The following is a 23,610-nucleotide window of genomic DNA, read 5'->3' on the forward strand; positions in this document are numbered from 1 at the left end:
TTGTGTGGTGAAAAAAATCAGGATTCCATCTTTAAAACCATTCTAGTATAAAATAAATTTTGTACACAAACATAGCTGCTTTTCTTTGTGACAGTGGTGTGTTGCCACCTACTGTCCATACTGGTTTGTGCAGCAAAATCCCATCTGGTGCTGGCAAAAGATCCTGAGAATTGCTTTTTGCTACATACAGGGTTTTGGAGGGCACAATGTCTGATGGAGCTTACTACAACCCCAACAAAGAAATTCCCCGACTGAAGGAAAAACCAGTCCATTTTTCAACATGCTGTCTGGACCTCACCACCTCATTTTGAGGAATGGATGTTGCTTCTTAGCAGAACATCAAGAATTAGGCAGGCTACTAATCCATCTTAGCTGCAGCACTTAGAGAATCACAGATATTCTGAGTTGGGAGAGACCCACAAGGATCACAAAGTTCAACTCTTAAATAAACGGCACGTACAGGGACGGAGCCCACAACCTTTATTATCTTACCAACATGATTGCAAGTCCTAAATCCTCTCCCCTCCTAGGAAACAAAGCCCCAGCCCACCCTCTGTTCCCAGCCTGCTCACCAGACTGTTCCTGACTGCAGAGCTGAAGCCAGGGTTAAAGCTCTGTCCAGGTTCTTGGTGAACACTGCGGCCGTGAGTCCGTACTCAGTGCTGTTGGCTCTTCTTATCACCTCTTCTATATTCTTGAACTTCATAATTGGCTGAACTGGCCCAAAAATCTGCAGATATCAATTAAACTTTAGTACAGGAAAGCATCTGCTAATCCTGGTAGTTTTGAGGTAATCAGAATCAGATGCTCTGTTTGGATAATATATTTAAAATCTTATATTTTAGCCTTCTAGGGGTCACTGCTAAAGTGTCCTAAAAGCTACTAATTAAACTTCAAAGGAAGCATTGTGATGTGCTGTAGCAGTTAATAAATGTTAAGATCCAACAAGTAATGGATCATCTGTAACAATCAAAATAAGCAGAGTTAGATCTGGATAAGTTACAAATGATTCATCCTTACTCCATTTACAACTCTCCTTTTGAACTCTGAAGCTGAGTGTGCTCAAGTAACAATTAATTTATTTCAAGGACTGCAAGTTTTCTTCCTTGGTTTTAACCCTGATTTTGTCACTGTATGCATTTTATTTGCATGCAGTGCATTAACCACATCTGTGTTTGACCACAAACTTGGCTTCCCAGGTTGCCAGTAGAAGCAACAGCCACACAGAAGGCTTCCCAAGTTTTGGGATGGAGTCTCTCAATCGGGTACAGTATTGAAGGTGGAGCCCTTTCTTGGTCTGCTGGCTCTCACAGCACAATAAAACCCATTGAATGTGAGAAACAGATTCATTTGGGCCACTTTTAAGCTCATATAAGGGTTTATAAATGTCTTTGTTTTGGGGTATCCAGGCTCTTATATGGAGCCTTAATCCTAGGCAAAGGATGAACATGCATTTGCAACAAAACTGCCAGTGAATGGAACTGGATAAGCTTTGTGAATCATGGCTTGGGGTTTGGAGTCAGTTCATTAAGAAAAGGTTTGTCATGGGATTTTCAGCTCTTTTTCTCTCTATTTTTAGCATGTAACTCATGCCCTGACTGACTGATATCTTTCCCAGGTTCCTTGGAGATTCTGTGGCAGATCTGAGACATTTAAACATCTTGCCAGGAGTGAACAGCAAGCAGCCCCATAAAAAGCACTAGGCTAAACTTTAAACTACAAATGCCAGTTAGACTTTGGCAACTACTTATTTTCCATTAGGGAACATGATGAAAAGTAGATTAACTTCTATTTCAAAGGAATATCACAGCATCTAATCACATGCAGCTTGTTCAACATTTCTACATATGAATAATGAAAGCCAGAGTATTAGATCTGCACTTTGCTGGCTTTGACTATGTTTTCATATAGGAAAGAAATAGTCAGTCTCAGGAGATTTTGCCATGAGAATGGAATCTGGGATTGTTTCAGATGCTAAGGCTGTTTCAGAGAACTTCAGTGGCTGTTCCTTTGCTCCTTTACCAGCATCAGGTCCCAGAGTTCTTTTCCCACATTTCTGCAATAAAGCAACCCCTTCTCTACAAAGTAGGGGAGCAAGAACACACATTACACTGTCCATGGTCACTGGCAATTACAGCGTAAATAATTGCTCCAGCCTGCCACAGTGTCAGTTTTTACTCAGTTACTTACACTTAAAATTAAGGATTCAGACAGAACCCCCTCCATTATCACTATTTCTGATTCTAAAGCAGCATTTTTCTAGGTGATTTGTACTGTACCTCTTCTTTGGCAATTCTCATGTTGTCAGTGACCTCTGAAAACACTGTAGGTTTTATAAACAGGCCTCTGTCTTCGATGGCAAGACCTCCACACTCCAGCTTAGCTCCTTCTTTCTTCCCACTTTCTATCAGCTCCAGGATTTTATCAAACTGCTTTTGGTCAATCTGTCAGACACAAAAGGAAAAGAAACAAACAGCAGCACCTTTATTATCATGGTTCCAGAGAGAAGTCATGGAATGAGGCCCAGGGCCACATTTGCAGGGCACTGTCCAACTGGGTCAGTTTATGGCTCAGTTTGGGATGTGGCAGTCAGGGAGTGAGCAGGGAGAAAGGCAGGACATGGGCATAGCTCTGAGCCACAGGAAACAAAAGGTGAAGTGACATGAGACAGTTTAATCTGATCTAATAGTTTGCTGCCACATTGAAGGGTTTCCCCCCTTTCCCTTCCTCCCTGTCCTGGATATGTGCTCCCACAGCTCACCTCACTGGAGCTCTGGGATTTCCCACCTTCTCCAAACACTGGTTTATCTCAGTAGCAGTATGAGAACTGCCTGAGATGGACTAGAGAGCTCAGCAAGGGATATGCCCAGCAGCAGAATCAGTACAGGAGAGGGAGGACCAGGATCTAAGAACTGTTAACTCCGTTTTGCTGCAGTGTGCAGCTTCACCTCTGTCCCCTCCTGGAAGAACCCAGTGAGCTCTGCCTCCATCTCCTTCCACAGGGCACACTACATGAACAGCCTCAAGATAAGCCCTGGTGGTGGGGTGACCCCACAACAACTGCTGCACCAAAGCCTTGTTTTTAAAATCAGAATCACTTTGCACAGTTCTTAGAAACTGGTATAATCCTGCATATTTTTTTCTTTCTCATATTTAATTACCTTTTCTAACTCCTCCTAACTATGGAGTAATCTCACATAATGAGTGCTGCTGTCAGCCTTTAACCAGGGATTTCTGTAGGGATGGGGAAAGGCCAGACTAGTGCCAGGAGCCTGAAGCTGCACAGCTGCACCAGGACTTGGAGGACACTCCACAAGCACAGTGTGTCCTGTGCTGGGAAGAGGTGTAGAAGCCCACAGCACTTCCACTCACTGCTGACCCTTCTTCTGTGCTCCACGTGCAGCAGTGGGCTGCAGAACTGCAGGTTTCAAACAAACAGACCTGGCTCTTAACACAAAGTGGAATTAAGAGATGAAACTCCTCATGACAGCACACTGGAGATAGTAGAACACTTAGAGATGTTTTTAAAAAGAAAAACTCAAAAAAAGCTTGACAAATTTATTGAGGTGATTAAAGACTCCATCCACTGGTACAAGGTGTCCTGGAAGGCTGGGGGATTATTCTGATTGCCAGGTATCTCCAGATGCTTGTTCTGGCTCAATCCTCCTCCCTAGGCATCTGGTTTTATTTCACAGCAGGGCCAGTTGCCAGTTGGGGCTGTTTACACGGAGTGTTCCACACTTGACTCCTCCAGATTACAGACTATATCCTGTCCCTAGTTAATCCTGACCACACACAATCCAAGTTTTCATGCTTTTAGACAAATATCAAAGCTGCAGGAGGGTGTCCTTGGGATACTTGTGGTACACAGTGGAACCAGAGCCCAGCACATCTCCAGGCAAACAGATGTTTGAGCAGCACGTGCACTGTACGTGTTCTAAGTGCTTGTGTTCTCTCATGTGTTAAGGTGCTACCCAAGGACACACTTAATTCATGCTACTGCCTGAGGAAATGTGTGCCCTGCTGTGGGATAGAGTGTCACTCTGAGTTTGGCAGGTGTCATACACATTGTCTGTTTGTCTGGTTGCTTAGTTGCCAAGCGTAAATAATTTGAAAATATCTGCAAGTGCTTTCCATCCTGGCATGTCTGTGATCCAGACCAATCCAGTCCATCCACTTCACATCACAGAAAACAAAACAAGGATATTTATACAGCTGTAACTTGTTGCAAGGCAAACTACAGTTAGATGAAAAGACACTGGGGAAAGAAAACATTTGTAAAAATGACATGCAAGGGTGGAACTGTTTGTCATTGTAACTAGAGCTTGCAAGGCTTGTTTAAATTCTGTCCCCTACTCCACTATTATTTATGGTTCAAGCATTGAATTCTATTAAAAACACATGATCTGGTAAAGCAAATTCTACTATTTGTTCATCTAATTCAATAGAGAAGGGAGCTTCTAAGGATCACTGCAATACTGAAAATCCAGGAACCCCCAAATCTTCATCTCTTGCTTCATTTCAGTCAAGACCACAAGGAGAATTTTTTCCATGTGCAAACCTAGTGTTTGTAATCCTACAAAATAGCCCACAATGGGACCAACAGGCTGTTGGGCACAACCCTTTCTACTTGAATGTTTTATTTTCACACTTTAATCCTAAAGTGCATGTCTACAGTATAAGGAAAATATTCACTCTCTTATAAATCAAATTATATGTTTTGGGCTGAATAATTACTGGCTAACAAGTGCCATAATTAGTGCTTGTTTTATTTCTGTAGACTAGGTCTTGCAGTCCACAAATCCCAGTATTTGGGTTCTAAAATAACAAAACTAGTCTAGTCTTGTTCTATGCAATCCCTGTTCTAGTGCCCCAGGATGTCAGTCTCATTTAATGCAGTTTGCTGCTCACTGTTGTACAATGCACTGGTTAACCAGTTTGCCATCTGTGCAGATTTACTTTATTGCTTCCTGTGATACAGCTCCCAGGAATCCAAAGTTTAAAAATGCCTGCATTTGAGGTTGGCACTCTGTTCAAACAGTCCTGAGCACCCCTCAGGTTTCTTGTGGTGTCCTTTGAATTCCAGCCAGTCAGCACTGCCAGACACATGTGAGCTCTGGAGAAGTCTCACCAGAAGCATGCCTCATTTCTGTCTGAATTTAATGCTCTTTAAAGTTGACCTATTTTTAATCAGAGCAGCACAGTTTATATCAGCATAACCCAATACTGCAGGTGACACAGTCTTTCCCCCACTGCCATGCCATGAGCATCTATGCCAGTGAACAGTAATCCACGTCAGTGGACTGACCTGAGTAAAACCTTTCTTCCTCACTTCCAAAAAGGCTGGATTAGACCTGAATCAGCCAGTTCCCCAATCCAGTGTAGTGCAATGTAGGAACAAACAACTGCACATGGGACCACTTTTCCAGGACTAGCTTACATCAACTTCAAGTTCTTGTGGAACAGGATTGTCATCACCTGCAGCTGATGGAGGACCAAAGAGATCATCAGCTACAACCACTGTCAGCCTGAAGGTTGGCTTCATCCCCTTCCCCTTGCTGGCTTCTAAGCCAGTGACCATGCCCCAGTGGGATCTATGCAGCATTGCAGTGATGCTGTTGTGTATGTTCACCCTGCCTTACACCAAAGGAAAATGAAAGCAACAGGCTGGATCTGAAGCATCTGATGGGGAGAGATGAAGAGGACAAATTTTTCCTGGTGATTCTTCCCTTATCAGTTCAAGATAAAAAAACCCTCACAGCCAAGCAGGTTACTTCAGAGACAGGGGGAAAAAATTATCTGGAAGCATCACATTTGAAGAATAACTTGTAAACAAGTGTGAATCTTTGCTACTTTCAGAGGTATTTTTAAGTCCTTGTGACACTGCATCATTTCTCTCCTCTGCTTAAGTTTCTGTATGTGCCCACAACATAGGTTCCAGAGAGTGAGGAGCCATAGCTGCAAAGGAAGTGGTTGTCCCTTTGAACTGGCAACCACATAAAAGCTTTGGGATTTACAGTTTCCTCCCACTCCCTCACCACCTTCCCATCCTGGCCTTGACAGCTGCATACACAGAAGTTCAGGTGTGTGTGGGTGTTCTCTCTCTCTCCTACAAGTATAACAGGTAAGCCAGAGCAGAAAAAAAGGACAGATGGGCCATAATTAAAATCTGACCAGACACTGCTATTCCAACTCACTGTTACCCTTAATTACAGGTCTGTATGCAAAGGGTCTCCCCTGAGCCACAGAAGCTGTGCCACAGTGCACCCTGGAAGTCTGGAAATGCCACAGTGCATCCTGAAAGACAGCCTGGCAGGAGCTGGGAACACTGATGGAGTTAAATAAGCAGCCCAATTCAACATGCTCCAACCACAGCAGGGTGTTTCACCCTTGAAAACTCCCAACTGAATGGATTCAGGAGCTGTTCTCATGAAATCAATGTTTGAGGGTCAGCTCATCTCTGCTGGAGCAAGTCTCAGCATGGGATTCTCTTCCCAAGAGTCCTGAGCAGTTTGAAATCTCTAGGCAAGCTACAGGGCTGGATGCAGCCTCAGCATGAGCAGGGGAGAGACCTCATCTTATTCCCCCTGCATGAGGGCAAGCAATGAGGTTTTACCCTGCATGAATCATGTGGAGATTTAGATCCAGAAAAGGAGAGGCAGATGTCCTCAGAGCCACCCGTTCTCTGAGGGATCCTACACAGACAGCATCAAGGAAGGAAAACCCACAGTGCAGTACTGAGAAAAAGAGGCCTTGGCTATAGGTTTCTGGGGAATTTGCTTTATTTTTGGTACCAAACAGTGGGCCTGTTAGGAGATGTGACCTAAGGATCATCTTCCCCCAGAGTTCTCCAGCACAACTCAGATTGCCTCAAAAGGAAAAACTAAGAGGAAGGCTCTGGAAGTATTGAGGAGGCTGGTTCTGACAGCAGTTTGGCATGTTTCTTCCTCCTAATTCAGCTGAAACTTCTCCAAAGGATCAGAAAGGCAGCAGAGGAGGAGAGGGAAAGTGAGGACTCAGGAGTCTCTGGGCTCTAACTACTTGTCATCACCCACACAGCCAAGGAGCTGAATAGCCATTTAGCTGCACTCTTCTGCACAGAGCTATGGCTCACTGCAACATGCTTTGTGTTACTGCACCAGGGAGACAGCCCCTTCCATAAAGCTGGATAAGAACTGAATTAAATACATTTGTGTTTTGAAAAAAATTACAACATAACATTTCAACAGTTGTGATTAATTGATATTTAAAATGGAGAGGGAAAATAAAGCCACGATACATTACTCACCCCTCGGCACTTCTGCTGGGACCGCATCCGTAAGGATAATATTTACACAAGGAAAATTATACAAAACCACAACCAAAAACCAAACAACAACTACTCTCAGACACACAGTTACCTGGGGCCCTTGTTCAGTTCTGGCATCAAAGGGGTCTCCAACCAGTCTCTTCTTGGCAAACTCCACGCTGCGCTTGACGAACTCGGGGTAGATCTGCTCCTCCACGAAGACGCGGGAGGCAGCTGTGCAGCACTGCCCTTGGTTGAAGAACACGCCTTGGTGGGCACATTCCACTGCCAAGTCCACTGTGAGAAGACCCAGGAGGGAAAAGTGTTACCACATGCACAGTTCCAGCATTCCAGTGTTTCCAGACTTGTTGTTTTTCCCTTCTCTTTGGAAAACCTCCTTAAAAAATGCTGACAATGGTCTACACCCATGGAAGGCACTCACAGGGCCTCACTGCCCCCAAACCAGATCTTTTATTGTATCTGCCTCCCTTCCTGTCTTTTGTCTTGAGGTCTAGTTGGCCATAGTTCCTGATACTTTCTTCCACAAGGACTCACTGAAGGCAGTGACCAGTTTTTCTTGCTCTGGCAATTCTTGATACCATGCATGGGTCCTTAAAGACAAGTTTCAGTCATGATTGTTGAGAAAGCAGCATGCCAGCTTTGGCCAGCTCCTTGCAATGCTCATGATTACCAGCTGGCACAAATATCTCTGATTTTCAATGTGTGCTATGCAGGACTGGAGAGCATTTTTCTGAGGCCAAATAGGATTTTCCACCATTTTGGTGGTCACAGATTAAACGTATCTCCTAGAACTGAGTCATGTAACAAAATCACAATGAAACACACAAGATGAGCCCACCAGGATAGAGGTGAAGTCTGGATTAGATCAGGTCCTACAAAATTCCCCTGTCACAGGAATGCCTGCAGAGGGGCTGCTTTGCAGAAAACTGCTCTCCCCACTCCTTGCAGCACTGCCCACCAAAGAGAAAGCCCACAAATAGCAAACACTCAAATGCAAGATTTAACTGCAACTGCAGCCATCCCCAGGGAAGGCACCACGGGCCATGCTGGGGAAGAGCTCCAGGAATGCACAACTATATCCTGCCCTTGGACAGAGGTTTTCTCCAGCCCTTGGGGTGGAAACACCAGCTCTGTGAGCTACCAGAGGACAGCAGAGACCCAGAACCCCCACCACCCTGGATACCCTGACAGCAAACACAGCCAGCAGCCCATACTCACAGTCTGCATCTGCACACACAATGCAGGGGTTCTTCCCTCCCAGCTCTAATGTCACCCTTTTCAGGTTGCTTTTAGAAGCAGCTTCTTTGATCAGTTTCCCAACCTGCATCAGTGAGACATAAAGAGGACACGAGTTGTTTCCCCCAGAAATCTCAAGTGTGATTCCAACAAGGGTGGAAGAGCCTGGATGGCAGCTGAAGCAGGTAGAGGTCAGGGAGAGCACTCTGAAATGCTTTGAGTTTCCTACTGCTGTGATGTGTTGGGTCAAAACCAGCCCCAGAATTAAGGATTGGTTTAGGCAGGTCTGAAAGGGCAGGCTGTGTGGGAGAATTACATCAGTATCCTGAAGGGGAGGATTTACTCTGCTTTCAGAATTTAGTAGACAAATTTTGTTAGAAACAGTATGAATTAAAAGTATTTGGGACCTTTAGTTGTTAGGGCAGGATAATTTCTTAAGAGTGAGGAAATATTTGAATTTGCTCATGTTATAACTGTTTTCTTGTATTTTACCTCTGCACATGGAAACCTTACCTTTATTTCTGACTAAAACTGCTCTTGCCCTGGGGTGGAACTGTGAGGAAGGAAAGCAGGGGGCAGCTGGCTGGCAATTACAGGTCTGCATTTCTCATGGTTTGCCCTTGTTACTCAAGCATGACTCCTGAACTCAGGAGAGATCTTCTCTAGTCACTCAGAGCTTAGGCCTAGAGACAGCAGAAATAAGTGATGCATCCCAGCTTTGCAAGAGACATAACTGCAGGCTGGCTGGACAAAGAGGAGTGAGTTAATAACCTAAGAGAAGAGATCTATATGGGAAAATTCTCATGGAGTTTCGGATCAGCATTTCCAAGCTGGCACTGAGCCCAAGTTGGGGCTTAATAACTAAGTCAAAATATATTTTGAATTAGCTTCACTTCCTGGCTCAGAAACAGTAGCATTGTGCTGCAAATACTGCAGAGATGCAGCTGAACTCACAGATGGGTGGAGGGGGAAGAAAACACTTCTAAATTACACATGCATTAGCAAAGGATCTGTCTCTCCCTTGGTGTTTCCTGCACACCCATGGATTAGGAGACAAGCACAGTGTCTACAGGAGTTTTTTTGCCTACAGGCTCTAGCAGCTGAGATTTTTCTCCTGCCACTAATCCACTGGATACTCCTTTTTCATTAAAAACCCAAACAGATCCATGTGGGCTGGATGAGTCTATAAGCTCTATTGTTTTCACATAGCTAATGTCTCATCTGGGCTAAAAATTTCTGATCTAGGATTTGGAGAGAAGCATGTAACTGCATAGACTCCAAGATCAGACCAACTATCAAGAGAGAAAAAGCTCACTGTGAACTTTTACTTGATTGTGTTCTGTTTGTTCCCATGATCCCTGAACAGAAACACAAGCTTAGCACACCTTTTCCTATGGGATAAGCACAGGATGTACACAAAGCCACTAGATGGTAGTGTTGGTAAATGCTGCAGCTTTTGAGTGTTAGGAGTTACCTTTATCGACCAAGAACACCTTTCAAGGTAATTTGTCATCATTATACATTCACATCACCCTCTGCAATTATGAGGGCAGACGTAAGAATGGATGAATTCAGCAAATGCTCAACAAGAATAGTGTTCCTCAAAGAAGTAAGAGACTGAATTTGCCTCAGCTGCCTCCACTGGTGGGAGCATTTCCATTCTATAGACACTGCCTCTATTCTGGAGGTGCAGATATTCTGCAAGAAACATCTAAAGCAGTCAGGGGAAAAATGTTCAATTTTCTAAGCAAGCTTTTGTTTGAGAATTTTCAGCAGTGATTGCTGCACTCAGATTTGTTTGCAATGTCAGCTCTGCTCAATTCCATGGTCTTGGCCAAGTCATATGCACTTTTCCCATGTAGGTATGGAAGAGGATGGCTGGAGGTGATTGATAGTGCAGAGGTTTTGTGGCCACCCTTCTCATAAACAAGCCAGACACATCTACTTACAGGAAAAAATGCTAAATAGAAGGTGCTTTACTGTGCAGGGCTCAGAATGAAGCTCAAATGTTAATACCCTCCACGTCAGCAGAGAAGGCCTTGGGCACAAAGCCATGTTTTTATTTAAGCCCTAGCTCCTCAGAGGTAAATAAAGCCAAGGAAGAATTGTTCAGGGCTCTGACTGACAGGTTTTCCAGTTGCAGGGCAGGACTGGCAGGCAAACATGCCCAGAAGCTCCACTGGGTCAATGACAAGATGTTAAGTCACTGCCAACCTGCCTTCCCTTACGTCAGAGCCCCTTACACTTCAGTCCTTACAGAAATGTGGTAGTTTGGCAAAACCCAGCTCTCAGAGATGTGAGATTATTACAAGCACAAAGATCTGAATTAGATAAATACCAAACACTTCTGAGAAATCCTGTCACATGGAATATGCCAGAGGAAGTGCTGGTTATACAGAAGTCACTGACATTTCTTAGGTCCAGTCTTGTATGGATGACAGTTTACAAGAGAAAACAAAGAGGAACAGCAGGTGTCTTTGAGAAATCCATCACCTACCTTGGTTGATCCAGTAAAAGCAATTTTATCAATGCTGTCATGGGTAGAAATTGCAGCTCCTGCTGTGGGGCCATAGCCTGGCACAATGTTCACCACACCAGGAGGGAAACCCACCTGAAACAGAGATTAAAAGCAGCTCTGTGGAGAATTTGAGAGCACAGCTCATTTCTCAGGAAGCCTGGATTAGTTGTACTGTACTCCTCTGAGCCCTTACCAGATACATCCCTGTTTTCCAGACTTTCCAGTAACATGGCTACATGCTACCAGCTGGAGTAGACGTGGGTGAAACTAACAGCCATGCTTAGGAAATGCCAAGTTTCAGTAAGAATTCTTGGAGAAGTCCCAGTTTCAAGCCAAAAGAGAGTGAGTCTTTAGGCCAAACTTGGCCCCCAGCTACTGCAGTGCAGCTGCAGCCAAGGGGTAAATGAATGAAAGTTTGTTTTGAACAAAGGTTGACATTTGTAGTTCTTCAGGGACCAGAGGGATTAAGAAGTCAGTAAAACCTCACTAGATGATGGGGCTAATAAAACAGGAGTACAAAAGCAGATGGTAACAAGACTTATGCAAGTTTCCACCACATTTACAACCTAGATTAGCCAACTAGTAATTTTGCCAAAACAGACAAATGGCAAAACTTCAGGTGAAATTCTAGTGCAAGGAGAACTGAGGGACTGACTGGTTTGGTTTTACTTCCTGAAACAAGAGTTCCAAGGATTACTGCTCTTCTAGGTTAGCTTGCCTTTACTACTGATAGCACAAAGTTGTTTTCCCTGCAATTTCCAATGATGAAGTTCCAGAATATAACACATTTGCTTCATTTCCTATGACTTTTTAACACAAAATCCCAATAAATGCCATTTCTTTTTAATAGAGAAAAAAAGGAAGCAATTGCTCTTGTACTGTCTGCAAAAAAATTATCCTCATAAGACTTTTTTTCCCCCCTATTTTTTCTTTTCATAATTTGGAAGGGCAGTCTCATTTCTTCTATGGATGTGACAATGACAAAAATGCATTTAATGGAGTTTGCATCTTGGCTAATGAGTTTTCAAGCAAATTCTGCATGTCAAACTGTGCAAGTAATGGTGTTTGGAGTCAGCAGCAAAGCCACAAGGAAGTAAAAAATTGGTTGAGAACACCCTGAGCCAAAAAGTTTTTTCTGTTTTTCAGCAAAAATGAAAGCCAAATATTTTGGTTGGCCAAAAATTATTTCATTGAACGTAACACATAGCTTTGTGTGTGTGGTAACATCTTCTACATCCTTTTAAACAAGAAAGCCAAAAACTTTAACTCATTTTTTTTATAAACTTAAAAGAGTTTAGCTAATTTTGGGTGGAAAAAGGAGCATCTTCAGATAAAATTATTGTGTTCTAATTACACTTCTGCCTTGAAGGACAACTGTGAGAAACAGCAACCTTAGAATTTCAGCTAAAAAAAAATTAATTTTACCAGAACTGAATAGTGGCTTTTTGGGGGGGAATGCTCTGCCTGTGTTTAGGGAGCTGCATATCAGAGTCAAAAAAAGCAGTGGTGTGGCAGAGCTCAGTAGAAGCCATGACAACTGCACCCTATGCTCACTCACTCACCTTGTGTAATCTCATAAAGCCAAGTAACTGTAGGAGATACTTAACTGGTATTACTTTTCCATTTCCTTTCCTGATGGAAGAGCCCTAAGTGACAATTATCAACATATCATTCTATTTTCTCCCAGGCTAAGCCAAGAAAGGACAAAATCATTGTTTGACTGAGCCTAACAAACAGACTGAGAGGCCAAAGTCCATCTACAACTCCTGTAGTTTTCCTCAGTCACTCACATCCATAGCTATAGGAAGCTGATGCACTGAGCAGTGCTGGAAGGTTCTGTACCCCTCCCACCCCCTCTGCACCATTAACAGACCTGTTGGCACACAAGATCCTACCTGACAAGCCCTAAACCAGCATTTTAAAATCCCAACCTATCATCTTGCCTTTTTTTCTGTTGACTTTACAGGCCAGACACAACTACATTGTTCTAGGAACCACAGAAATTACGAGGAATTGTTTCCCAGAGCACTCTGTCTTGGTTGAATTATCCCACTTAAAAACAACAAACAACACTGCTTTCTATCACACCCTTTTTTTCCCCATTGCCTAATAAAACTGAGCTGTTGTCTTTCCCTCATTTGGGAGAGGGAAAGACAAGGTATGGGAAGAAAAGTATCTTTTTTTCTCTCTGCAGCTTCCTGAGAACGGAGAAAAATGCACAGGTTTTGTGATGTTTGTCACCTTCCAAGCCAGTCACAAAGGCCTTTGTAAAAAAAGCCTGAAGACAGAGGTTATTCTCACTTTCCTTTGTGAGCCTATTAAAGCTGGAAGTCTGTTATGCTTAGACTCTTTAAAAATCCAACAATCTGGACAGCCAAATCAGAACACAGCCTTGCTTACGACCTTGAGAGAGCAGAACCTGGACGGGCTGTTGGGATTTCCTCACCTCCTTGATCAGAGAGCCAATGTAGAGCGCCGTGAGCGGAGTTTGTTCAGCTGGCTTAACGACCAGAGTGTTTCCACAGCACAGAGCTGGTGCCATCTTCCAAACCAGCATCAGCAGGGGGAAGTTCCACTGCAAGAACATAAGGCACTGCTCAGATCAGCCTGCCACAGTCACCTACTCACTTCCATGCAGCCTTTTCCCAGCTCAGGGAGGAAAGGAACTGGGAGGAAAGCCACAAAGAGGAGCGTCTGTTTATAATGCTGTGTTTGCTTGGGCTAAGGAATACAACTTCCTTGATTTCCCCCTGAGATCCCTGATATTGCTGGCAGTCCTCACACTAATCCTGTAAGCTGGACAACCTTCTGCATGATGTGACCTCATTCTTTGAAGAAGTTTGATCACATTTTGTGTAGGATTTTGGCTCTTCACAGATACTGTGTTGGAGGCAGTTTCCTGATGCATCACTTCTGTACAGCATCTGTATGTGAGGAATTACAGAATGCAACTACCCATTGAAGAAAAACCTATTTTTTCTCTGTTAAGCACTGGCTGAGTAGTTAGGAGTTATATAACATCATTCAGTTCCAGTTTTGTAAATAGGAAGCTGCAGTGAGTTGTTCAGTCATGGAAATCTAGGGGAGGTCTCATACTTCCTTCATATTGTAAATTGTTCCTTTCCAGCTAGTTTTCTACTTTGGAATTAGGAACCAGTCCACATCAGTTTTCTCTGTGCTAATCTCTTTCATGGTCATGTATATTTGGGGATCTTGGAGTCTAAGTAAGATGTGGAAAATCTAGCTCACACTGAATCTCAGAAAGGTCATTTGGCAGCAGAAAGGATTTTTTCATTAAAAATAATTAATGCTGCTTCAGGGATGATGGAAGCAGGCCAGCAGCAAGGGGACTTCTTGTCAAAACCCAAGCCAAGGGCCTTCAGCTATCAACAAAGAAGCCAAGTATGTCAGGAATCCACAAATTCACACTTGCAAATAAATTAGCAGTGTAGCTTTTCAGCCATGAGTTCCATTGTAACCCTGAGACAAAGAAGAATTTGGTCTCAAGTGTTATTCTTCAACTTGCTTCACCCTTTTCCCCAGACCTGTTCCATTTCAGTGATCTTCTCCAATGGCCACATCCCATAATTTGCCCATTTGTCATTTTCTCCTAAGTTTTCTTGGAAGCCTGGCAGCTTGAGCCATTTACACCTACACTACTTTTCTACAGTTTCAGAGCAGGAAATAGCTCCATTAGGAGCTTTCTGTTGCAGAGTGCCTGGTGAAAGTAACAGTGAAGGACTCCAGGACTGCCTCATGATATCACCTTGGGATCAAAATCAGCCATATGCTGCACTTCCTAAGAACTTCTCTAGCAAAATAAAAATAAAATATTATTAAAATATAGTCAAGCCATAGGAGAAAGGGAGGACTGTTAATTGCTCTAGGGAAACTTGGCCAGAACAGTGACAGAATCTCTTTCAATCAGGTAGGAAATACAAACCCAAAGGCTGTTGGTGTTATCGAGATTGAACTGGGAAAAAAACTGGGAGATTTTTCTGAGTAAACTGAAGACAGATGTGGTTTTGTTGACCCCAATCATTCTTTATACAAACTCAGTGTTGATCTTAAGTCAAATTTGTTTCTGTACTTTCTGTTGTATTTATTTCTGGTCTAGGGTCAACCTGAGATCTTACAAGCCCCACTCTGTCTCCTACAGTGGCCATCCAAAGCATCCTGCATGTAGGCTTCTAAAGGGATATTTTCCAAAGCACTGCTGAGTGCCAAAGGTGGCTGAGAGTGACAGGGAAATACCTTTTAACTGCTGATCAGTGTGAGGAACCTGAGATTTTGATCTTAAGTCATAAATTCTGCCCACCAGCAGTCACATTGCTTGCTCAGCCAGAAAAGCTCCGAAGTCACCAAGAGAATGTTTGATAACCCTGACACAGCCAAAGAGACCATGTCCTCTCACCACCTGGGGTATAAATTCAGTCCTGCTGAAGGAAAAAGCAGAATTTCCTCAGCCATCTTTGGGATCCAGACCTGGTATTCCCAGGATCCAGCATATCTGCATTTCTTTCAGTCTTTAACCTTATCTCAAAACTCACTCACTCATGAACTCTTATTGATCCAAGTACCATATAATCATAGAACATCCTGAGTTCGAAGGGAGCCACAGGGATCATCAAATTCCAACTCCTGGACCTACACAGGACAGCAGCAAGGCTCCCACCACAGGTCTGAGAGCATTGTCCAAAGACTTCTTGAGCTCTGGCAGACTTGGCACTGAATCCAAACAGAGAATTTTGACACAGCACCATTTGCCTCACAAATTGTAGGATACAACATTCAAAGCATTTTACAACCAGACAGGAACAAAATCTGTCTCCCATGAGCTGTAAAGTCTTCCTGGCTGCCTGTTGAAACAGAGCAAGCAACACATGCTAACACTGGAGGCATTCCAGGAGCTAGCCACACTGTCCCCTCAGCAGAGAATGAGACCTCAAGGAAAAGAAAACTATTCATGAGATTTAATCCCAGAAAGCTCAGAGAGCAGCCAGACATAATTAATTGATAATGAATATGATTTCAAACCCAAAACTATGCATCAGCACGAGGCAGCAGAAAGCCAGCACTCCTCATGACGGGATGGTTGTCCCAGCAGTGTGAGAGTCAGAGCTCTGACTGGTCTCTGGTGACTGCTGTCAGCCTCAGAGAGCAACAGAGCATCTGATTAGGAGACCCACCCTTCCACTGCAGAGCACTTCTGTTGCCAAGAGCAATTGGCATGGGGGTAAAACACAAAACTACATCAGGCCACTGAGATGGGAGTTCCCTGCAGAACAGCTGTGCTTAGCCAGGCAGCAAATGGCTGCAGGGTAGGATGGAGTGCACATGGAATTTCCAGTTCTGTGGGAGATGCAGGGCACCAGCACTGTCACTTACTGGGGTTATGGCTCCACAGACACCCATGGGCTCATGCCGGGTGAAACAGACAAAATTTTCATCTGCAAGACAAGAGAGTAAAAGGGCACAAAACAGTCAAAATTCTCACTTTTACAGAAAGTGTGTGAGACAACTGCACACTAACAAGTTGGGGACAGGACTAAACCCCTGTTAGACAGAGAACACTGTCTGTTCATCCTGACTCATGTCTTTGTCCGGATGAAGATCTGAGTACAGGTCTTGTGCCTGAAAGCCAAAACTCCACTCACAGTCACCCAGGAACCTTTTAAACCAGGGTTCAGTTCCTTCTGCACACTCCCTGTGTTGAGGCTGAGGGGAGGATAACTCATTATCACACTGATATGAGCAAACAAATTTCCTTCAGATTGTGTCCTACTGAAAAACACAAAGCACTTGTCTCCCTGGGGGAGAGAGCTTTAAAATCCAGTTTAAACAGGAATCCTGTTCAGTGTGACAGGAATTACACTCCTGGTAACAAATCATAAAAAGATGAAACTCTGGAACTAAAGTAGCACCATTCACCTTAAAATACTGCTGTTGCTCTTTCACAGAGAAAGCAGGAAGAACATTTCCCTTTCAAATTCATTCTTGCTGAACACCTACTTTCTTTGGGAAGATGTGACAGAGAGCAAGAACATTTCTAATGATGCTTTTTCAAAGTGATTTCAAATCAGGACAAACAAGGAGTGTCCAGACAAGCAAAGCTTTACACCACTCTGAATGAGGGTGACAAATCTCAGTTTATATGACTGACAGGGCTCCTTTTGCTGTCTGCACAGGCTGAACTAGCTCAGCCCTCCAGGGCCCTTCCTCTGGTGACTAATTTCTGTCTGCAGTGTCTGTCCTTCACACAGCCTCAGAGATCACCCACATGCAGGGACAGAAGAGGCCAAATTTGAAAATACTCCATATTGCCCATCATGCCACAAGGACATCCATTCTCTTAACTTGCTCTCACCAAAACCATATTTGAACTTCTGTACCTGGACCAAAGTGTTTTCTCTGTGTGACTGCTCTGACCAAAAGTTTCTCTGTTAAAAAAGCAGCAGAAGAGCCCACACATTATTTTCCAGAGATCTATCCAGGCATTAACCACCTTCTCCCATTAGTTTCAATATTGAAACACATCTGCCTAAAATGCATCCTGAGACAGAAAGGAAGTGCAGGGTATTTTTGCAGGTTTTCAGAAGCCAGCCTTTCATGGATCTCCCTCCTCCTCAAGCCTGATCCCATTCCAGCTCTGAAACTGAAGGTACTCACCTACTGGAATAGTTCTGCCCTGAATTTTATCAGCCCATCCAGCATAGTACCGCAGTGTTCTGATGCAGCCTTCCAGGTCAATGAAATAAGCCTGCAGAAAAGGTTTTCCTGTGTCCATTGTTTCCAGAGTCTGAAAAAAAAAAACAAACAATTTGCATGCACTGTCAGACAAGTGAATGTTTTGGGGTTTTTTTTCTTAAGAAAGAGCTTTTAAAAAGTCCTCTTCTCAGCTTTATTGTGCCTTGTTCTGAAGACATGGAATGTTCTTCCCTCCTCTAATATTTAGAGAATGAGCTTGTTAATACAAATAATGCAGAAGGGAAAGGAGACACAGTAATTCTGATGTTTACAGGAGCTGCTTTGTCCAGGGGCACCTTCCAGAAGCCCCCAGAAGGTGAGTGTGGGTGGGATACAGGCTGGGGTCTGGGGCACTGGTCAGAAACAATGTGACTATCACAACTTCACCCTAACTGACCTGCCAGCACAGATGTTCTGGAGTCCAGATGGTGTCACTGAAATCAGGCAGAGCTACTTTCCTTCTATTAGAAAAAAATAAATCTAATTTTTCTACTTCATAAGCCTAACCTCTGAAAAGCCTGTTTTGTCCAATGATAAACATACTTTTTACAGAGTTTTGTGAAAAGGTAAAGTAGCCTTTGGGCTCCCATCTGTGCTGAGCCCAGGGCAAGGCAGAAGATGCCTCACTGAAGCTGCACTGGTGCTGATCAGCTCTAAACAAAGTCCAGGCTGAGCCTGTGTCCTTCACAGTGTTCTGGACATTAGCTCAGGGAATGCTTTGTTCTCCACTCAGGTCATGAAATGGCATATTGGTGCAAATGGCCAGCACATCCATAAAGGAAGTACTATCCCTTGGTAGATTGAAACATCTTTGTTTACACATGAAGTCATACCCTGTCATGCTCCACAGACATCAGGGTCCAAACAGCACTCGAACAGACATTCCCCTTGGAATGGCAAGAATTGTTATCCACTGAATGTCTGCTAAAACAACTGATTTTTATAAGTCATTGCTTAGCACACAGCCAAGGCAGCCAGGGCTGGTTTTCTGCAGTGCAAACAGCAATGCCAAACAAACCCTCCCAGACCAGAAGGACCACAGCAAGCTTGAAGTGTGTTCTGGTTAAGGGAAAAGGAGGGTACCCCAAAGTCACACCAAAAAGTGAGCAGAAAATAAACAGGGTTTATTCACACACACATAGATATGTATTTCTTTTCTTTCCTCTTATTTGCTGCCCAGAACTGTCTTCAGAACAAGATGTTTTGGTTTTGCCCTGCTGAAACTGAAAACTGTCATGTGATTGAGTGACACTGTGTTGGGGTAAGAGACCCAGCTCAAAGAGTCACACACGTGTCAATTCCCACTGACCTCAGCAGGGCACTGGCACTGTTACCTGCACATCTGACAGCATGGAATGTCATAAATGCCTTTCCCTGAAGGTAAAAGTGCAGCACTGATTGGAGAGTGTTGAGATCCAAGAGCTGAGGTGGGGATGGACAGCAGCCCCAAGCTGAGGATCTCTGGGTGCTATTTGGAAAGATGTACAAGGCCTGTAGAGTCCAAAGGCTTCTACCAACTGAGCACATTTTAAGCATTAATATATTTAATCCCTTCAATAACTAGCTAGAGTTCTTAAAAAAAATCAACTATGTAGAAGAACTGACATCCTTTTAAAACCCCTGAAGTCCTGCAGAAAAGGGAACAAAGCCACGATTCCTGTCTTCTGCCCTTCATGAAGGAAGAGAACAGAAAAATATTAGGTAGATAGGGATACACCAGAGCCAACTGTTGCTGGCTTATCACTGCTCCCAGTACTCACTGCCAGGATGACTCTGTCCCGCTCCAGGAGATCAGCCAGCTTGTGCAGGAGTCGTCCTCTGCTTGGGGCATCCATCTGTCTCCATGGAGAGCCCCTCTGGAACGCTGCCTTTGCTGCCTCCACTGCATTATCCACATCAGGCTACACAACACACACACAGGAAAACCTCAGGTTACAAGGAAGGAGCTGGACAATGGCACAGAAACACCTCCAGGCTGCTTCCCAGTTGGTGCTGTAGTGGCCAAAACCAAGTTGTCCAACAAAACCACTTTCATTTCACTCCTGGATTTGAATTCAAGCCTGGAATATGTTTTATGTTTGGCCTGGGCTCATAAACAACCTTGAGGTCTGAATACCAGTTGGGTCTTTCAAGGGTAATTTAATGTAACTGACTTGTTTATAAAATAATCCAAAATCATGTTCCTGCCAATACAGGATGTGACACTGGGGGAGGATGAAGAATCATGACAGGCCACTGGCCTACATGAATTAGCCTCCTCTAAACAAGTGTGGGCAGGAAAATCCCCCATGAGATCAAGATTTTACCCAGGGAAGTAATTACAGCTCAGATCCCACCATCCAGTTCCCCTGGAGCCCATGCCAAGGCAGTTAACACACCAAAAATCACCCTTAGATCCTAGAACTCATTCCCAGAACATTTCTACCGGATGGGAAAGGTTCTGCTGTTCAGTGCTATGACAATGACATTTCCTCAACACACACTGAGTGCCATTGTCCCTTCATCTCCCAACAGCTTTACCATCCTCTGGAGCAAATCCAACTCTGTTTAACCAAGTTACTAACCAGATAGGGAGCAAATTCCTCTCTTCCCACACCATCACCCCAGAGCTTCATTCATTTGCTCTGGCCATGGTATGCCCTGGACCCCTCCCATCACCTCACATACATTGATTAAAAAAGCGAGGCCAAGGGCTCCCAATCCAATGGAATCTGTGGGAACACTGCCACCAACATCCACAAGGCCAAGGCTGTACCCCAAGCATTGATAAAGCTTTGGACAGATCCCTGCTGTATGTAAGGTCTGGCACAGCCCGAGCCTCACTTCAGCTGATGGAGAACTTGCACCTCACTGCAATATCTGGCTCAAAAGGGTGGGAAGGGAAGGAGAGTGTCAGACCTTGATCATTCCTCCCAGCACTTCACCAGTTGCTCTCATCTATAGCTTTTTTTTTTGAAGTCTTGTCTGGATACAATTAGGAAATGAGCCTCTGCACTGATCCAACAAGGTCTGGCCACATCCCCCTCACAGGAGGGGATGGGTGGTGCTCAATCAACAAAACACATTGTAGGGGGACATGCTGCCTTCGTGGCCAAAACTGCAAGTCATCACCCAAGGCAATGGCACCTTACATTATATTTGGCTCCATTTCTTTACCAAGAGATCACACAGCTTTGGAACTGTCTGACCTATACTGACAGGAAAAGAATTCCATTCTTTTGCAAGAGGACTGGTAGGATGCCATTGGAGGAAGCTTGTGCTGTCACAGGATGGCTCTGGTCCAGCAAGGGATGCTTGTGGGGCAGAGGTGCCCAGAGCCACTGAGCACAGACAGGCAGGTGCTGCCTGGGGCCCATCACCCACAGCCACCACAGGCCTTTGAATGGCTCACTGTGCTGGAGTTGATCTGGATTCATCTTGGCACATCACAAAAGCCAGAAGGCAGCACCAGCCACTGCACACTCATGTATACCCCATCCTGCCTGCTGGAATGAAGGCTTAAGCTGAAAGAAGGAAATATTTTATGTGACAGAGCAGGCAAAGGAACATAAGTGTGTCAGGTTTAAACAAGCCTTTCCTTAGCAGCAATTAATTAGTTCTGCAACCAGGCTGGGAGCACAGATATGCAAGGAGCTGGGTCTGCAGTGGCACAATGCCATCGGTGCTGAGGGTCTTCCCTCCACCCTGGCACTCAGAACAGGAGTGAGATGACTGCGTGGGCAGAGGACTTCAGTGCATGCCCACATCTTCCCCAGCCTCTAAAAATGGGAGAACCTGAGCCCTGCTGCAGTTCCTGTAGAGACAAAAATGAAGACAACCATCTTTCTCAGACATTCTGGGTACAAATGGTGGCTCAGAGCTTGCAGTCACTGTCACACAGGCAAACAGGCTTTCCCTAAACACCCTGAGGGTAGTACCACCAAGTGATATCCTAACAGCCTCCTTTCTGCACAGCCTCAATAGGCCTGAGAGACCAGCAAAAACAAGGAAATCCTTCAGGAAGGGCTGAAATGCCATTCTTAATCCATCCTGTTATGACTAGGCATTAGGGGAGTCTGAATGGCATGTTCATTGCAGGCATGTTGCAATAGGTAGGCACAAGGCGTGACAAAGTGACTCTGAGCTGTCAAGGTGCCAGGAACACCCTGTGGTGCACAAAACCACAGCAGGAGGAGATCCATGCATCCTGGTGCCCCACTCGGATCTATAACAGATTTACTGAGCATTACATAAAAAGCTCCACTAAGAATATTAAGATTGCAAAGTCTTTACAGTGTTGGGAAATGCCTACAAACCTTCATAGCCACCTGGGGTGTTTGAATTATGATACAACCCCCAGTTACACAATCACATACCTTCCCCCCCTGAACACTGTTCTTTGTTCTAAGCTGCCTCGTCCATCTTCCTCCTCTAGCTCAAGTCCTGCTCATTGCTGCTCCTTTCTTCTTTCCCATCCTCTTTTCCTCTCTCCTGCCCCAGCACAGGCTGCAGAGTACAGTGAAGACCATCATCCCACTGGTTCTGTGAATGGGGAAAAACACCTGCAAAAAGCCTTGCTCTGTTTCAATCTCAGGGTGCCCCAGAGTGCTCCAAGTGAGGAGAAGTGCCAGGAATGGAGCACACCCACTGGGGACCCTCTTCCTTCAATTCACCTACTGACTTCTTCATAAAGCCTTCCCTGTGCACATCTTTGGAAAGACACTCTTCTGACATAGGGCATGAGCATGTCACAGTTTTTCAGTTAGAAGAGGTTCCCTGACCTGCTCCTCTGCAAACAGTCCATACATTGAAATGCTTTAAGTTCCAAACAGCACCCTAATAGCCTGAAATGTCCAAAATCATTATTGAGGGCGCTGCAAGTCTGCTGTGGTCTTACCTCAGTCTGCCACTACAATCTGAAGGGGACAGGCTGACTGAACAAATCCCTCTCACAACCCTTCAAAGATCCACATGAGAGTGAACTGTTCAGAAATGATCATGACAGAGACATGACAGTCACAGCTGTGAACCTGCTGCCCATGCTCTGAGCAACTGAGCTGGGCACTCCTTTGAGGAAGGAGCACTTTTCCTCTGTCCTTGAAGGATGTCATCAAGCTGCTAGAAGGAAAAAGCCTGTCTCCAAGTGTTAGGGACAACACCAGAGTGACTCCTTTTCCATTATCAACCTGGCAAACAGTTGGACACTAAGCTTTTATTTGTGAAGTATATTCCAGTATTCAGTGGAAACATCCACCATTTTATTTTCAGGGCGTCTTTCCCCACACAGACTTATTTATCCCTCAACTGTCCCATCAAGGACAATTCTGTTACTAAAGAACAGACAACAAAACCTTTGCTTCTAGGCTTATAAAGCATTGGCCAAGTTTCAGCACCAGACTAAACTGTCATCGCTGAGATATCAGCTGCCAAATTTCCACCCCTCACGTGCAGCCTAAGCAAAACACTCTGCGTGGCCAGGGAGGGGCAGGTTTCTGTTCAGGGCTTGGGAAGGGGAGCTCTGTTCCCAGCCTGCTGTGAAGGCAGAGCCCAACATTGGCAGAGCTCAGCTGAAGGCAGTAACAGGAGATGCCGCCCCTGCAGTGGCATGGGCCAGCACAGCAAGTACAGTGGCACAAGGGGACAAGGCACCACTGAACACAACTCACCACTTCCTGTGGTGACTCCAGCAGACTGGAGTTACAGCCCCACAAGGGGATGAACCAGAGCAAGGGAAGCCTCAGGGGCCTTTGTTTGCCAGAAGAGGGTGGGATGTGGTCAAGTGTCACCAGAAGGTGAACAGCTAGTTGGGGATGGTTATCAC

At 44.6% G+C, this 23,610-nt stretch overlaps 1 protein-coding gene across 1 annotated transcript in view; it reads right to left on the reverse strand.

The window, feature by feature from the left end:
- Positions 1-23,610, reverse strand: part of ALDH1A3 (aldehyde dehydrogenase 1 family member A3) — a 33,481-nt gene that overhangs the window by 4,766 nt on the left and 5,105 nt on the right. The window contains exons 3-11 of the mRNA XM_030228618.2: positions 19,571-19,711; positions 17,733-17,862; positions 16,452-16,513; positions 13,510-13,638; positions 11,043-11,156; positions 8,528-8,630; positions 7,401-7,585; positions 2,280-2,444; positions 573-730 (exon numbers count right to left, since the gene is read on the reverse strand). Coding sequence (XP_030084478.2) covers positions 573-730; positions 2,280-2,444; positions 7,401-7,585; positions 8,528-8,630; positions 11,043-11,156; positions 13,510-13,638; positions 16,452-16,513; positions 17,733-17,862; positions 19,571-19,711 — 1,187 coding nt within the window. The remainder of the gene's footprint in view (positions 1-572; positions 731-2,279; positions 2,445-7,400; positions 7,586-8,527; positions 8,631-11,042; positions 11,157-13,509; positions 13,639-16,451; positions 16,514-17,732; positions 17,863-19,570; positions 19,712-23,610) is intronic.

Source organism: Serinus canaria, chromosome 10 (assembly GCF_022539315.1).
Source record: "Serinus canaria isolate serCan28SL12 chromosome 10, serCan2020, whole genome shotgun sequence".
Classification (NCBI taxonomy): domain Eukaryota; kingdom Metazoa; phylum Chordata; class Aves; order Passeriformes; family Fringillidae; genus Serinus; species Serinus canaria.